Source organism: Copadichromis virginalis, linkage group LG12 (genome assembly GCF_057382275.1).
Source record: "Copadichromis virginalis isolate Kocher_CV1m ecotype Utaka linkage group LG12, C_Virginalis_male_GT1.1, whole genome shotgun sequence".
Lineage (NCBI taxonomy): Eukaryota > Metazoa > Chordata > Actinopteri > Cichliformes > Cichlidae > Copadichromis > Copadichromis virginalis.
In genome coordinates, this window is record NC_140629.1 from 7,955,420 (window position 1) to 7,972,111 (window position 16,692).

The following is a 16,692-nucleotide window of genomic DNA, read 5'->3' on the forward strand; positions in this document are numbered from 1 at the left end:
AAGAAATTAATATAGCCACTAAGGTGACCGTCAAAACGATGAAAAATACTGCTGTAAACAGTTTATTTTACGACATCACGAAACAAACGATAGCGTAATAGGAAACGATAGACATTTTTATATTGTCATTTGATATATATCGTTATATCGAACAGCCCTAACATACACTCTTATATTTGTACATATATTTATTCTTATAATTCTCAGATTTACCCATTCGTATATTTTGCTTGTTCTTATGTTATTGTATTTTGCACACCTCTGTTGCACACACATAAGAATTTCGCTCACATGTGCTGTACCAGTGTACCTGCACATGTTATGTGATACGGGAAATCTCCAATTTTTTTTTATTTTGTTTTTTTTGAGATTAAATAATATACCATTGTAAAGACGACACAAGAGTTCCAGAGGCTCTTCTGGGAGCCAGAGTCGACCAGAAAACGTTTCCCCGAGCTTGAGTCCTCTATGAAGAGCAGCCTTTCCTTATCGGCAGCGGTCACAGCCGCTACAGAGCGCTGGCAGGCTTGTTTCCCTGGGCCTTAAAACTGCAAAGGCGGCACGGTGCTGTCACGCTGATGGTAAAAACACAGGCCTTTAACACAGTGCCGCTGTGCCACTTTATTTTTTAACAAAACACTACGCTTTATGTATAAAGAACTGCCTATTCTACTACTTATTGAAGAAAAAGAATCCACAAAAGATTATTTTTACTTTCTTTTATTTGTTCCAGATAAATTATAAATTATTTTTTAAAAAGCAATGAAATGCATCAGATGTCTCCCATGCTTTCTTTTCTGCTGTAATTTTTTTTCTTTGAACATAAATTGGTCTATTGAAAATAAAATGTAGTAAGAACCACTACATTTTTTCAATAGGCCAATTTATGTTTAAGAAAACCCCAACAATCAAATGATCTCATCTGAGCAAGCACTGGGCGACGGTGGGAAGGAAAAACTCCTTTGTCTTAAAAAGAAGAAACCTTCGACAGAACCAGGCTCAGATGGTGCGGCTTCTGTCAAGACCGGTTGGGGGTTAGGTAGTTAAAAAACTACTCTAACGGTACAGCACTACAGCTTTTTGGTGGAAATGGGTGGAAGGATGGGTGTTACACCTCGTTTCATTGGAGGTCTTACAGGTGGTCGGGGTGTAGATTCAGCTTTTTTACAAATAGGTGGCAGAGGGACAGGACTAGGTCGTGGAATTATAACTAGTTGGGTGGGAATAGGTTGTCTGTGAAGGTTCTCAGTCATGGGAATAGGTTGCTTTCCACTTCTGGATATAGGTGGAACACACATCCTACGAAAAGGTGGTAGGTTGTCGGTCGAGAAAGTTTCCTTTTTCGTTGGTTGTGTGACTTGAGGAGCGGGTGTCAACTTTGTCTTTTTCGGTCTAATGGGTGGCAGTGGAGTCCGCTGTAACTGTTGTTCGTCAGATGCATCTTCCCTGCCTACGTAAATGTATTTATGTTCCTCAAAAAGGGCAATGTCTTTTTCAACTTGACTCATTGCCTCTTCGAGAAACATTTTGTAATTGTATTTTTTGTGCTGTGAAGGGGAGATAGTAAAAGGGAGGGATTGATATTCAAAGTTTAGCTCATTAAACCTCCTCTTTAGGCCCTGGAGAATGTTTTGTTTCTCCTGTTCGGCCAGTGGTTTAACTGTTTCCTGTTGTTTTGTTAACCAGGCATCATTGTCCTGCTTAGCCTTTTCTTTCTCTGCCTTTCTTCTACGCAGGTAGCCTGGAACGATTCTGTAATCGTTTTTCTGTAAATAAAAGGGGACAAGTCCAGATTTCTCAAGGAGCTGCTTGTCCCCTTTGCGTGTATCCACACAAGCAGGTTGAGCCATGACTTTCTTCATGCCTGTGTGTTCTGGTTTTTTCCTGAATGTGTGTTCAGGTTTTTCGCCTTCTGGCCTCTGTGGGCACATTTCGCGATGAGATGGGGCCTTAACTGTTCTTGGCACCATGGTCCTGTGTTCATTTTTATATTTATTTTCTAATACAATTGCTTCCCTGTATTTAGAAATATACATTTTAGGTTTGGGTGGAGGAAGAGTACTCTACTTTGGGAGAAGGTTATAAGCGCTTTCATCTGAAAACACAATTCAATCGCTAGCTTAAATTCACCTGCAAGGGAATTCTACAACTGTGTGTCGAGGCACCCCTATTTATAGATTTTTATGGCCTGGCATGTGACATCATGGTGGCCTGGCATGTGACATCATAGTGGCCTGGCATGTGACATCATGGTAGCCTGTCTTTGTTCTGTCATTTAAGCCCCACCCCCCTGGTTACTGTTGCTATTGTAACTATTATATTATGAATGCTGGTAGCTAGCATTCCACACACACACATACACTTTTTGCCAAGGTTCCAGCTGCAGTCACCAAGACATGTAAATGTATTTAGTAACCCTCTGGGGTCCAGAGTATAATTGGCCGTTTTTGACTACTTTAGATTTTACCTCTATATTTCACCTTTAAAAAAATCTTCTTCTTTTTTTTTTTGGCACAACCTCAAATATCTGAAATTTGAGTTAATTTTTCATTTATACTATATTTGCACAATAGATCTAAATTCAGACAAAAAAAATTCAAAATCCGAGTAGAAAATACTTGTCATTTTTACTGTAAAAGCCACAAACATGTTTAAGGAATTGTTTTCATAACTTGAAATGCGAATAGAAGTTGTACATTTGTAAAAATTATGCACAAGTTTTGCAAACAACTTTATGTTCAGTATAATATATGCAGGTTTTCTTCCTGAATACTATCGTTGTTTATATTTACTGCGGGAAGAAACGGTTTTTATAAGGAAAAACACTAGAAAGCACTCAGTCCCCCTCCCAACTCCCCCAGCCTTTCCTATTGGTGAAAAAATATACCATGTGGACCAATCAAAAAATGATAGGGCAACATAGCATTTAGTTGTTTACGAAGGCGGGCAGGTGTATACATATAGTTTGAGTCTGACGGCTCTTTGTTTGCTTCTCATCTGTAAACTCTGCATACTCTCTCATGTGATTCAGTTTGTTTTGAAAAGTCTCAACAGGATCTTGAGCTTTATTGTGAAAGGTTTACGTGGAAAACAAACAAGCGTACAGCGGAACCACGCGATGGTTTTACCGTCATTGTTGCTAACGAAAACACGTAAAAACAGGCACTTGCCCGCCCATAGTGTGGTTATATTAAATATAAGAGAAAGAGAGAACTTTAAGAAATTAATATAGCCACTAAGGTGACCGTCAAAACGATGAAAAATACTGCTGTAAACAGTTTATTTTACGACATCACGAAACAAACGATAGCGTAATAGGAAACGATAGACATTTTTATATTGTCATTTGATATATATCGTTATATCGAACAGCCCTAACATACACTCTTATATTTGTACATATATTTATTCTTATAATTCTCAGATTTACCCATTCGTATATTTTGCTTGTTCTTATGTTATTGTATTTTGCACACCTCTGTTGCACACACATAAGAATTTCGCTCACATGTGCTGTACCAGTGTACCTGCACATGTTATGTGATACGGGAAATCTCCAATTTTTTTTTATTTTGTTTTTTTTGAGATTAAATAATATACCATTGTAAAGACGACACAAGAGTTCCAGAGGCTCTTCTGGGAGCCAGAGTCGACCAGAAAACGTTTCCCCGAGCTTGAGTCCTCTATGAAGAGCAGCCTTTCCTTATCGGCAGCGGTCACAGCCGCTACAGAGCGCTGGCAGGCTTGTTTCCCTGGGCCTTAAAACTGCAAAGGCGGCACGGTGCTGTCACGCTGATGGTAAAAACACAGGCCTTTAACACAGTGCCGCTGTGCCACTTTATTTTTTAACAAAACACTACGCTTTATGTATAAAGAACTGCCTATTCTACTACTTATTGAAGAAAAAGAATCCACAAAAGATTATTTTTACTTTCTTTTATTTGTTCCAGATAAATTATAAATTATTTTTTAAAAAGCAATGAAATGCATCAGATGTCTCCCATGCTTTCTTTTCTGCTGTAATTTTTTTTCTTTGAACATAAATTGGTCTATTGAAAATAAAATGTAGTAAGAACCACTACATTTTTTCAATAGGCCAATTTATGTTTAAGAAAACCCCAACAATCAAATGATCTCATCTGAGCAAGCACTGGGCGACGGTGGGAAGGAAAAACTCCTTTGTCTTAAAAAGAAGAAACCTTCGACAGAACCAGGCTCAGATGGTGCGGCTTCTGTCAAGACCGGTTGGGGGTTAGGTAGTTAAAAAACTACTCTAACGGTACAGCACTACAGCTTTTTGGTGGAAATGGGTGGAAGGATGGGTGTTACACCTCGTTTCATTGGAGGTCTTACAGGTGGTCGGGGTGTAGATTCAGCTTTTTTACAAATAGGTGGCAGAGGGACAGGACTAGGTCGTGGAATTATAACTAGTTGGGTGGGAATAGGTTGTCTGTGAAGGTTCTCAGTCATGGGAATAGGTTGCTTTCCACTTCTGGATATAGGTGGAACACACATCCTACGAAAAGGTGGTAGGTTGTCGGTCGAGAAAGTTTCCTTTTTCGTTGGTTGTGTGACTTGAGGAGCGGGTGTCAACTTTGTCTTTTTCGGTCTAATGGGTGGCAGTGGAGTCCGCTGTAACTGTTGTTCGTCAGATGCATCTTCCCTGCCTACGTAAATGTATTTATGTTCCTCAAAAAGGGCAATGTCTTTTTCAACTTGACTCATTGCCTCTTCGAGAAACATTTTGTAATTGTATTTTTTGTGCTGTGAAGGGGAGATAGTAAAAGGGAGGGATTGATATTCAAAGTTTAGCTCATTAAACCTCCTCTTTAGGCCCTGGAGAATGTTTTGTTTCTCCTGTTCGGCCAGTGGTTTAACTGTTTCCTGTTGTTTTGTTAACCAGGCATCATTGTCCTGCTTAGCCTTTTCTTTCTCTGCCTTTCTTCTACGCAGGTAGCCTGGAACGATTCTGTAATCGTTTTTCTGTAAATAAAAGGGGACAAGTCCAGATTTCTCAAGGAGCTGCTTGTCCCCTTTGCGTGTATCCACACAAGCAGGTTGAGCCATGACTTTCTTCATGCCTGTGTGTTCTGGTTTTTTCCTGAATGTGTGTTCAGGTTTTTCGCCTTCTGGCCTCTGTGGGCACATTTCGCGATGAGATGGGGCCTTAACTGTTCTTGGCACCATGGTCCTGTGTTCATTTTTATATTTATTTTCTAATACAATTGCTTCCCTGTATTTAGAAATATACATTTTAGGTTTGGGTGGAGGAAGAGTACTCTACTTTGGGAGAAGGTTATAAGCGCTTTCATCTGAAAACACAATTCAATCGCTAGCTTAAATTCACCTGCAAGGGAATTCTACAACTGTGTGTCGAGGCACCCCTATTTATAGATTTTTATGGCCTGGCATGTGACATCATAGTGGCCTGGCATGTGACATCATGGTAGCCTGTCTTTGTTCTGTCATTTAAGCCCCACCCCCCTGGTTACTGTTGCTATTGTAACTATTATATTATGAATGCTGGTAGCTAGCATTCCACACACACACATACACTTTTTGCCAAGGTTCCAGCTGCAGTCACCAAGACATGTAAATGTATTTAGTAACCCTCTGGGGTCCAGAGTATAATTGGCCGTTTTTGACTACTTTAGATTTTACCTCTATATTTCACCTTTAAAAAAATCTTCTTCTTTTTTTTTTTGGCACAACCTCAAATATCTGAAATTTGAGTTAATTTTTCATTTATACTATATTTGCACAATAGATCTAAATTCAGACAAAAAAAATTCAAAATCCGAGTAGAAAATACTTGTCATTTTTACTGTAAAAGCCACAAACATGTTTAAGGAATTGTTTTCATAACTTGAAATGCGAATAGAAGTTGTACATTTGTAAAAATTATGCACAAGTTTTGCAAACAACTTTATGTTCAGTATAATATATGCAGGTTTTCTTCCTGAATACTATCGTTGTTTATATTTACTGCGGGAAGAAACGGTTTTTATAAGGAAAAACACTAGAAAGCACTCAGTCCCCCTCCCAACTCCCCCAGCCTTTCCTATTGGTGAAAAAATATACCATGTGGACCAATCAAAAAATGATAGGGCAACATAGCATTTAGTTGTTTACGAAGGCGGGCAGGTGTATACATATAGTTTGAGTCTGACGGCTCTTTGTTTGCTTCTCATCTGTAAACTCTGCATACTCTCTCATGTGATTCAGTTTGTTTTGAAAAGTCTCAACAGGATCTTGAGCTTTATTGTGAAAGGTTTACGTGGAAAACAAACAAGCGTACAGCGGAACCACGCGATGGTTTTACCGTCATTGTTGCTAACGAAAACACGTAAAAACAGGCACTTGCCCGCCCATAGTGTGGTTATATTAAATATAAGAGAAAGAGAGAACTTTAAGAAATTAATATAGCCACTAAGGTGACCGTCAAAACGATGAAAAATACTGCTGTAAACAGTTTATTTTACGACATCACGAAACAAACGATAGCGTAATAGGAAACGATAGACATTTTTATATTGTCATTTGATATATATCGTTATATCGAACAGCCCTAACATACACTCTTATATTTGTACATATATTTATTCTTATAATTCTCAGATTTACCCATTCGTATATTTTGCTTGTTCTTATGTTATTGTATTTTGCACACCTCTGTTGCACACACATAAGAATTTCGCTCACATGTGCTGTACCAGTGTACCTGCACATGTTATGTGATACGGGAAATCTCCAATTTTTTTTTATTTTGTTTTTTTTGAGATTAAATAATATACCATTGTAAAGACGACACAAGAGTTCCAGAGGCTCTTCTGGGAGCCAGAGTCGACCAGAAAACGTTTCCCCGAGCTTGAGTCCTCTATGAAGAGCAGCCTTTCCTTATCGGCAGCGGTCACAGCCGCTACAGAGCGCTGGCAGGCTTGTTTCCCTGGGCCTTAAAACTGCAAAGGCGGCACGGTGCTGTCACGCTGATGGTAAAAACACAGGCCTTTAACACAGTGCCGCTGTGCCACTTTATTTTTTAACAAAACACTACGCTTTATGTATAAAGAACTGCCTATTCTACTACTTATTGAAGAAAAAGAATCCACAAAAGATTATTTTTACTTTCTTTTATTTGTTCCAGATAAATTATAAATTATTTTTTAAAAAGCAATGAAATGCATCAGATGTCTCCCATGCTTTCTTTTCTGCTGTAATTTTTTTTCTTTGAACATAAATTGGTCTATTGAAAATAAAATGTAGTAAGAACCACTACATTTTTTCAATAGGCCAATTTATGTTTAAGAAAACCCCAACAATCAAATGATCTCATCTGAGCAAGCACTGGGCGACGGTGGGAAGGAAAAACTCCTTTGTCTTAAAAAGAAGAAACCTTCGACAGAACCAGGCTCAGATGGTGCGGCTTCTGTCAAGACCGGTTGGGGGTTAGGTAGTTAAAAAACTACTCTAACGGTACAGCACTACAGCTTTTTGGTGGAAATGGGTGGAAGGATGGGTGTTACACCTCGTTTCATTGGAGGTCTTACAGGTGGTCGGGGTGTAGATTCAGCTTTTTTACAAATAGGTGGCAGAGGGACAGGACTAGGTCGTGGAATTATAACTAGTTGGGTGGGAATAGGTTGTCTGTGAAGGTTCTCAGTCATGGGAATAGGTTGCTTTCCACTTCTGGATATAGGTGGAACACACATCCTACGAAAAGGTGGTAGGTTGTCGGTCGAGAAAGTTTCCTTTTTCGTTGGTTGTGTGACTTGAGGAGCGGGTGTCAACTTTGTCTTTTTCGGTCTAATGGGTGGCAGTGGAGTCCGCTGTAACTGTTGTTCGTCAGATGCATCTTCCCTGCCTACGTAAATGTATTTATGTTCCTCAAAAAGGGCAATGTCTTTTTCAACTTGACTCATTGCCTCTTCGAGAAACATTTTGTAATTGTATTTTTTGTGCTGTGAAGGGGAGATAGTAAAAGGGAGGGATTGATATTCAAAGTTTAGCTCATTAAACCTCCTCTTTAGGCCCTGGAGAATGTTTTGTTTCTCCTGTTCGGCCAGTGGTTTAACTGTTTCCTGTTGTTTTGTTAACCAGGCATCATTGTCCTGCTTAGCCTTTTCTTTCTCTGCCTTTCTTCTACGCAGGTAGCCTGGAACGATTCTGTAATCGTTTTTCTGTAAATAAAAGGGGACAAGTCCAGATTTCTCAAGGAGCTGCTTGTCCCCTTTGCGTGTATCCACACAAGCAGGTTGAGCCATGACTTTCTTCATGCCTGTGTGTTCTGGTTTTTTCCTGAATGTGTGTTCAGGTTTTTCGCCTTCTGGCCTCTGTGGGCACATTTCGCGATGAGATGGGGCCTTAACTGTTCTTGGCACCATGGTCCTGTGTTCATTTTTATATTTATTTTCTAATACAATTGCTTCCCTGTATTTAGAAATATACATTTTAGGTTTGGGTGGAGGAAGAGTACTCTACTTTGGGAGAAGGTTATAAGCGCTTTCATCTGAAAACACAATTCAATCGCTAGCTTAAATTCACCTGCAAGGGAATTCTACAACTGTGTGTCGAGGCACCCCTATTTATAGATTTTTATGGCCTGGCATGTGACATCATGGTGGCCTGGCATGTGACATCATAGTGGCCTGGCATGTGACATCATGGTAGCCTGTCTTTGTTCTGTCATTTAAGCCCCACCCCCCTGGTTACTGTTGCTATTGTAACTATTATATTATGAATGCTGGTAGCTAGCATTCCACACACACACATACACTTTTTGCCAAGGTTCCAGCTGCAGTCACCAAGACATGTAAATGTATTTAGTAACCCTCTGGGGTCCAGAGTATAATTGGCCGTTTTTGACTACTTTAGATTTTACCTCTATATTTCACCTTTAAAAAAATCTTCTTCTTTTTTTTTTTGGCACAACCTCAAATATCTGAAATTTGAGTTAATTTTTCATTTATACTATATTTGCACAATAGATCTAAATTCAGACAAAAAAAATTCAAAATCCGAGTAGAAAATACTTGTCATTTTTACTGTAAAAGCCACAAACATGTTTAAGGAATTGTTTTCATAACTTGAAATGCGAATAGAAGTTGTACATTTGTAAAAATTATGCACAAGTTTTGCAAACAACTTTATGTTCAGTATAATATATGCAGGTTTTCTTCCTGAATACTATCGTTGTTTATATTTACTGCGGGAAGAAACGGTTTTTATAAGGAAAAACACTAGAAAGCACTCAGTCCCCCTCCCAACTCCCCCAGCCTTTCCTATTGGTGAAAAAATATACCATGTGGACCAATCAAAAAATGATAGGGCAACATAGCATTTAGTTGTTTACGAAGGCGGGCAGGTGTATACATATAGTTTGAGTCTGACGGCTCTTTGTTTGCTTCTCATCTGTAAACTCTGCATACTCTCTCATGTGATTCAGTTTGTTTTGAAAAGTCTCAACAGGATCTTGAGCTTTATTGTGAAAGGTTTACGTGGAAAACAAACAAGCGTACAGCGGAACCACGCGATGGTTTTACCGTCATTGTTGCTAACGAAAACACGTAAAAACAGGCACTTGCCCGCCCATAGTGTGGTTATATTAAATATAAGAGAAAGAGAGAACTTTAAGAAATTAATATAGCCACTAAGGTGACCGTCAAAACGATGAAAAATACTGCTGTAAACAGTTTATTTTACGACATCACGAAACAAACGATAGCGTAATAGGAAACGATAGACATTTTTATATTGTCATTTGATATATATCGTTATATCGAACAGCCCTAACATACACTCTTATATTTGTACATATATTTATTCTTATAATTCTCAGATTTACCCATTCGTATATTTTGCTTGTTCTTATGTTATTGTATTTTGCACACCTCTGTTGCACACACATAAGAATTTCGCTCACATGTGCTGTACCAGTGTACCTGCACATGTTATGTGATACGGGAAATCTCCAATTTTTTTTTATTTTGTTTTTTTTGAGATTAAATAATATACCATTGTAAAGACGACACAAGAGTTCCAGAGGCTCTTCTGGGAGCCAGAGTCGACCAGAAAACGTTTCCCCGAGCTTGAGTCCTCTATGAAGAGCAGCCTTTCCTTATCGGCAGCGGTCACAGCCGCTACAGAGCGCTGGCAGGCTTGTTTCCCTGGGCCTTAAAACTGCAAAGGCGGCACGGTGCTGTCACGCTGATGGTAAAAACACAGGCCTTTAACACAGTGCCGCTGTGCCACTTTATTTTTTAACAAAACACTACGCTTTATGTATAAAGAACTGCCTATTCTACTACTTATTGAAGAAAAAGAATCCACAAAAGATTATTTTTACTTTCTTTTATTTGTTCCAGATAAATTATAAATTATTTTTTAAAAAGCAATGAAATGCATCAGATGTCTCCCATGCTTTCTTTTCTGCTGTAATTTTTTTTCTTTGAACATAAATTGGTCTATTGAAAATAAAATGTAGTAAGAACCACTACATTTTTTCAATAGGCCAATTTATGTTTAAGAAAACCCCAACAATCAAATGATCTCATCTGAGCAAGCACTGGGCGACGGTGGGAAGGAAAAACTCCTTTGTCTTAAAAAGAAGAAACCTTCGACAGAACCAGGCTCAGATGGTGCGGCTTCTGTCAAGACCGGTTGGGGGTTAGGTAGTTAAAAAACTACTCTAACGGTACAGCACTACAGCTTTTTGGTGGAAATGGGTGGAAGGATGGGTGTTACACCTCGTTTCATTGGAGGTCTTACAGGTGGTCGGGGTGTAGATTCAGCTTTTTTACAAATAGGTGGCAGAGGGACAGGACTAGGTCGTGGAATTATAACTAGTTGGGTGGGAATAGGTTGTCTGTGAAGGTTCTCAGTCATGGGAATAGGTTGCTTTCCACTTCTGGATATAGGTGGAACACACATCCTACGAAAAGGTGGTAGGTTGTCGGTCGAGAAAGTTTCCTTTTTCGTTGGTTGTGTGACTTGAGGAGCGGGTGTCAACTTTGTCTTTTTCGGTCTAATGGGTGGCAGTGGAGTCCGCTGTAACTGTTGTTCGTCAGATGCATCTTCCCTGCCTACGTAAATGTATTTATGTTCCTCAAAAAGGGCAATGTCTTTTTCAACTTGACTCATTGCCTCTTCGAGAAACATTTTGTAATTGTATTTTTTGTGCTGTGAAGGGGAGATAGTAAAAGGGAGGGATTGATATTCAAAGTTTAGCTCATTAAACCTCCTCTTTAGGCCCTGGAGAATGTTTTGTTTCTCCTGTTCGGCCAGTGGTTTAACTGTTTCCTGTTGTTTTGTTAACCAGGCATCATTGTCCTGCTTAGCCTTTTCTTTCTCTGCCTTTCTTCTACGCAGGTAGCCTGGAACGATTCTGTAATCGTTTTTCTGTAAATAAAAGGGGACAAGTCCAGATTTCTCAAGGAGCTGCTTGTCCCCTTTGCGTGTATCCACACAAGCAGGTTGAGCCATGACTTTCTTCATGCCTGTGTGTTCTGGTTTTTTCCTGAATGTGTGTTCAGGTTTTTCGCCTTCTGGCCTCTGTGGGCACATTTCGCGATGAGATGGGGCCTTAACTGTTCTTGGCACCATGGTCCTGTGTTCATTTTTATATTTATTTTCTAATACAATTGCTTCCCTGTATTTAGAAATATACATTTTAGGTTTGGGTGGAGGAAGAGTACTCTACTTTGGGAGAAGGTTATAAGCGCTTTCATCTGAAAACACAATTCAATCGCTAGCTTAAATTCACCTGCAAGGGAATTCTACAACTGTGTGTCGAGGCACCCCTATTTATAGATTTTTATGGCCTGGCATGTGACATCATAGTGGCCTGGCATGTGACATCATGGTAGCCTGTCTTTGTTCTGTCATTTAAGCCCCACCCCCCTGGTTACTGTTGCTATTGTAACTATTATATTATGAATGCTGGTAGCTAGCATTCCACACACACACATACACTTTTTGCCAAGGTTCCAGCTGCAGTCACCAAGACATGTAAATGTATTTAGTAACCCTCTGGGGTCCAGAGTATAATTGGCCGTTTTTGACTACTTTAGATTTTACCTCTATATTTCACCTTTAAAAAAATCTTCTTCTTTTTTTTTTTGGCACAACCTCAAATATCTGAAATTTGAGTTAATTTTTCATTTATACTATATTTGCACAATAGATCTAAATTCAGACAAAAAAAATTCAAAATCCGAGTAGAAAATACTTGTCATTTTTACTGTAAAAGCCACAAACATGTTTAAGGAATTGTTTTCATAACTTGAAATGCGAATAGAAGTTGTACATTTGTAAAAATTATGCACAAGTTTTGCAAACAACTTTATGTTCAGTATAATATATGCAGGTTTTCTTCCTGAATACTATCGTTGTTTATATTTACTGCGGGAAGAAACGGTTTTTATAAGGAAAAACACTAGAAAGCACTCAGTCCCCCTCCCAACTCCCCCAGCCTTTCCTATTGGTGAAAAAATATACCATGTGGACCAATCAAAAAATGATAGGGCAACATAGCATTTAGTTGTTTACGAAGGCGGGCAGGTGTATACATATAGTTTGAGTCTGACGGCTCTTTGTTTGCTTCTCATCTGTAAACTCTGCATACTCTCTCATGTGATTCAGTTTGTTTTGAAAAGTCTCAACAGGATCTTGAGCTTTATTGTGAAAGGTTTACGTGGAAAACAAACAAGCGTACAGCGGAACCACGCGATGGTTTTACCGTCATTGTTGCTAACGAAAACACGTAAAAACAGGCACTTGCCCGCCCATAGTGTGGTTATATTAAATATAAGAGAAAGAGAGAACTTTAAGAAATTAATATAGCCACTAAGGTGACCGTCAAAACGATGAAAAATACTGCTGTAAACAGTTTATTTTACGACATCACGAAACAAACGATAGCGTAATAGGAAACGATAGACATTTTTATATTGTCATTTGATATATATCGTTATATCGAACAGCCCTAACATACACTCTTATATTTGTACATATATTTATTCTTATAATTCTCAGATTTACCCATTCGTATATTTTGCTTGTTCTTATGTTATTGTATTTTGCACACCTCTGTTGCACACACATAAGAATTTCGCTCACATGTGCTGTACCAGTGTACCTGCACATGTTATGTGATACGGGAAATCTCCAATTTTTTTTTATTTTGTTTTTTTTGAGATTAAATAATATACCATTGTAAAGACGACACAAGAGTTCCAGAGGCTCTTCTGGGAGCCAGAGTCGACCAGAAAACGTTTCCCCGAGCTTGAGTCCTCTATGAAGAGCAGCCTTTCCTTATCGGCAGCGGTCACAGCCGCTACAGAGCGCTGGCAGGCTTGTTTCCCTGGGCCTTAAAACTGCAAAGGCGGCACGGTGCTGTCACGCTGATGGTAAAAACACAGGCCTTTAACACAGTGCCGCTGTGCCACTTTATTTTTTAACAAAACACTACGCTTTATGTATAAAGAACTGCCTATTCTACTACTTATTGAAGAAAAAGAATCCACAAAAGATTATTTTTACTTTCTTTTATTTGTTCCAGATAAATTATAAATTATTTTTTAAAAAGCAATGAAATGCATCAGATGTCTCCCATGCTTTCTTTTCTGCTGTAATTTTTTTTCTTTGAACATAAATTGGTCTATTGAAAATAAAATGTAGTAAGAACCACTACATTTTTTCAATAGGCCAATTTATGTTTAAGAAAACCCCAACAATCAAATGATCTCATCTGAGCAAGCACTGGGCGACGGTGGGAAGGAAAAACTCCTTTGTCTTAAAAAGAAGAAACCTTCGACAGAACCAGGCTCAGATGGTGCGGCTTCTGTCAAGACCGGTTGGGGGTTAGGTAGTTAAAAAACTACTCTAACGGTACAGCACTACAGCTTTTTGGTGGAAATGGGTGGAAGGATGGGTGTTACACCTCGTTTCATTGGAGGTCTTACAGGTGGTCGGGGTGTAGATTCAGCTTTTTTACAAATAGGTGGCAGAGGGACAGGACTAGGTCGTGGAATTATAACTAGTTGGGTGGGAATAGGTTGTCTGTGAAGGTTCTCAGTCATGGGAATAGGTTGCTTTCCACTTCTGGATATAGGTGGAACACACATCCTACGAAAAGGTGGTAGGTTGTCGGTCGAGAAAGTTTCCTTTTTCGTTGGTTGTGTGACTTGAGGAGCGGGTGTCAACTTTGTCTTTTTCGGTCTAATGGGTGGCAGTGGAGTCCGCTGTAACTGTTGTTCGTCAGATGCATCTTCCCTGCCTACGTAAATGTATTTATGTTCCTCAAAAAGGGCAATGTCTTTTTCAACTTGACTCATTGCCTCTTCGAGAAACATTTTGTAATTGTATTTTTTGTGCTGTGAAGGGGAGATAGTAAAAGGGAGGGATTGATATTCAAAGTTTAGCTCATTAAACCTCCTCTTTAGGCCCTGGAGAATGTTTTGTTTCTCCTGTTCGGCCAGTGGTTTAACTGTTTCCTGTTGTTTTGTTAACCAGGCATCATTGTCCTGCTTAGCCTTTTCTTTCTCTGCCTTTCTTCTACGCAGGTAGCCTGGAACGATTCTGTAATCGTTTTTCTGTAAATAAAAGGGGACAAGTCCAGATTTCTCAAGGAGCTGCTTGTCCCCTTTGCGTGTATCCACACAAGCAGGTTGAGCCATGACTTTCTTCATGCCTGTGTGTTCTGGTTTTTTCCTGAATGTGTGTTCAGGTTTTTCGCCTTCTGGCCTCTGTGGGCACATTTCGCGATGAGATGGGGCCTTAACTGTTCTTGGCACCATGGTCCTGTGTTCATTTTTATATTTATTTTCTAATACAATTGCTTCCCTGTATTTAGAAATATACATTTTAGGTTTGGGTGGAGGAAGAGTACTCTACTTTGGGAGAAGGTTATAAGCGCTTTCATCTGAAAACACAATTCAATCGCTAGCTTAAATTCACCTGCAAGGGAATTCTACAACTGTGTGTCGAGGCACCCCTATTTATAGATTTTTATGGCCTGGCATGTGACATCATGGTGGCCTGGCATGTGACATCATAGTGGCCTGGCATGTGACATCATGGTAGCCTGTCTTTGTTCTGTCATTTAAGCCCCACCCCCCTGGTTACTGTTGCTATTGTAACTATTATATTATGAATGCTGGTAGCTAGCATTCCACACACACACATACACTTTTTGCCAAGGTTCCAGCTGCAGTCACCAAGACATGTAAATGTATTTAGTAACCCTCTGGGGTCCAGAGTATAATTGGCCGTTTTTGACTACTTTAGATTTTACCTCTATATTTCACCTTAAAAAAAATCTTCTTCTTTTTTTTTTTGGCACAACCTCAAATATCTGAAATTTGAGTTAATTTTTCATTTATACTATATTTGCACAATAGATCTAAATTCAGACAAAAAAAATTCAAAATCCGAGTAGAAAATACTTGTCATTTTTACTGTAAAAGCCACAAACATGTTTAAGGAATTGTTTTCATAACTTGAAATGCGAATAGAAGTTGTACATTTGTAAAAATTATGCACAAGTTTTGCAAACAACTTTATGTTCAGTATAATATATGCAGGTTTTCTTCCTGAATACTATCGTTGTTTATATTTACTGCGGGAAGAAACGGTTTTTATAAGGAAAAACACTAGAAAGCACTCAGTCCCCCTCCCAACTCCCCCAGCCTTTCCTATTGGTGAAAAAATATACCATGTGGACCAATCAAAAAATGATAGGGCAACATAGCATTTAGTTGTTTACGAAGGCGGGCAGGTGTATACATATAGTTTGAGTCTGACGGCTCTTTGTTTGCTTCTCATCTGTAAACTCTGCATACTCTCTCATGTGATTCAGTTTGTTTTGAAAAGTCTCAACAGGATCTTGAGCTTTATTGTGAAAGGTTTACGTGGAAAACAAACAAGCGTACAGCGGAACCACGCGATGGTTTTACCGTCATTGTTGCTAACGAAAACACGTAAAAACAGGCACTTGCCCGCCCATAGTGTGGTTATATTAAATATAAGAGAAAGAGAGAACTTTAAGAAATTAATATAGCCACTAAGGTGACCGTCAAAACGATGAAAAATACTGCTGTAAACAGTTTATTTTACGACATCACGAAACAAACGATAGCGTAATAGGAAACGATAGACATTTTTATATTGTCATTTGATATATATCGTTATATCGAACAGCCCTAACATACACTCTTATATTTGTACATATATTTATTCTTATAATTCTCAGATTTACCCATTCGTATATTTTGCTTGTTCTTATGTTATTGTATTTTGCACACCTCTGTTGCACACACATAAGAATTTCGCTCACATGTGCTGTACCAGTGTACCTGCACATGTTATGTGATACGGGAAATCTCCAATTTTTTTTTATTTTGTTTTTTTTGAGATTAAATAATATACCATTGTAAAGACGACACAAGAGTTCCAGAGGCTCTTCTGGGAGCCAGAGTCGACCAGAAAACGTTTCCCCGAGCTTGAGTCCTCTATGAAGAGCAGCCTTTCCTTATCGGCAGCGGTCACAGCCGCTACAGAGCGCTGGCAGGCTTGTTTCCCTGGGCCTTAAAACTGCAAAGGCGGCACGGTGCTGTCACGCTGATGGTAAAAACACAGGCCTTTAACACAGTGCCGCTGTGCCACTTTATTTTTTAACAAAACACTACGCTTTATGTA

The 16,692-nt window shown here is 39.0% G+C and overlaps 5 protein-coding genes across 5 annotated transcripts; all 5 read right to left on the bottom strand.

Moving 5' to 3' along the window:
* Window positions 1-712: 712 nt before the first annotated feature.
* LOC146696451 (uncharacterized) lies at window positions 713-2,125 on the bottom strand. Its single transcript, XM_085474108.1, has one exon. The coding sequence runs from the start codon at window positions 2,034-2,036 to the stop codon at window positions 1,071-1,073; it is 966 nt and encodes a 321-aa protein (XP_085330234.1). The 5' UTR covers window positions 2,037-2,125; the 3' UTR covers window positions 713-1,070.
* A 1,804-nt stretch (window positions 2,126-3,929) lies between these two features.
* LOC146696452 (uncharacterized) lies at window positions 3,930-5,342 on the bottom strand. Its single transcript, XM_085474109.1, has one exon. The coding sequence runs from the start codon at window positions 5,251-5,253 to the stop codon at window positions 4,288-4,290; it is 966 nt and encodes a 321-aa protein (XP_085330235.1). The 5' UTR covers window positions 5,254-5,342; the 3' UTR covers window positions 3,930-4,287.
* A 1,781-nt stretch (window positions 5,343-7,123) lies between these two features.
* LOC146696453 (uncharacterized) lies at window positions 7,124-8,536 on the bottom strand. Its single transcript, XM_085474111.1, has one exon. It carries the CDS (start codon window positions 8,445-8,447, stop codon window positions 7,482-7,484), a length of 966 nt encoding a protein of 321 aa, XP_085330237.1. The 5' UTR covers window positions 8,448-8,536; the 3' UTR covers window positions 7,124-7,481.
* Window positions 8,537-10,340: 1,804 nt separating this feature from the next.
* On the bottom strand, window positions 10,341-11,753 carry LOC146696454 (uncharacterized). Its single transcript, XM_085474112.1, has one exon. It carries the CDS (start codon window positions 11,662-11,664, stop codon window positions 10,699-10,701), a length of 966 nt encoding a protein of 321 aa, XP_085330238.1. The 5' UTR covers window positions 11,665-11,753; the 3' UTR covers window positions 10,341-10,698.
* Window positions 11,754-13,534: 1,781 nt separating this feature from the next.
* LOC146696455 (uncharacterized) lies at window positions 13,535-14,947 on the bottom strand. Its single transcript, XM_085474113.1, has one exon. The coding sequence runs from the start codon at window positions 14,856-14,858 to the stop codon at window positions 13,893-13,895; it is 966 nt and encodes a 321-aa protein (XP_085330239.1). The 5' UTR covers window positions 14,859-14,947; the 3' UTR covers window positions 13,535-13,892.
* Between the last annotated feature and the right edge of the window lie 1,745 nt (window positions 14,948-16,692).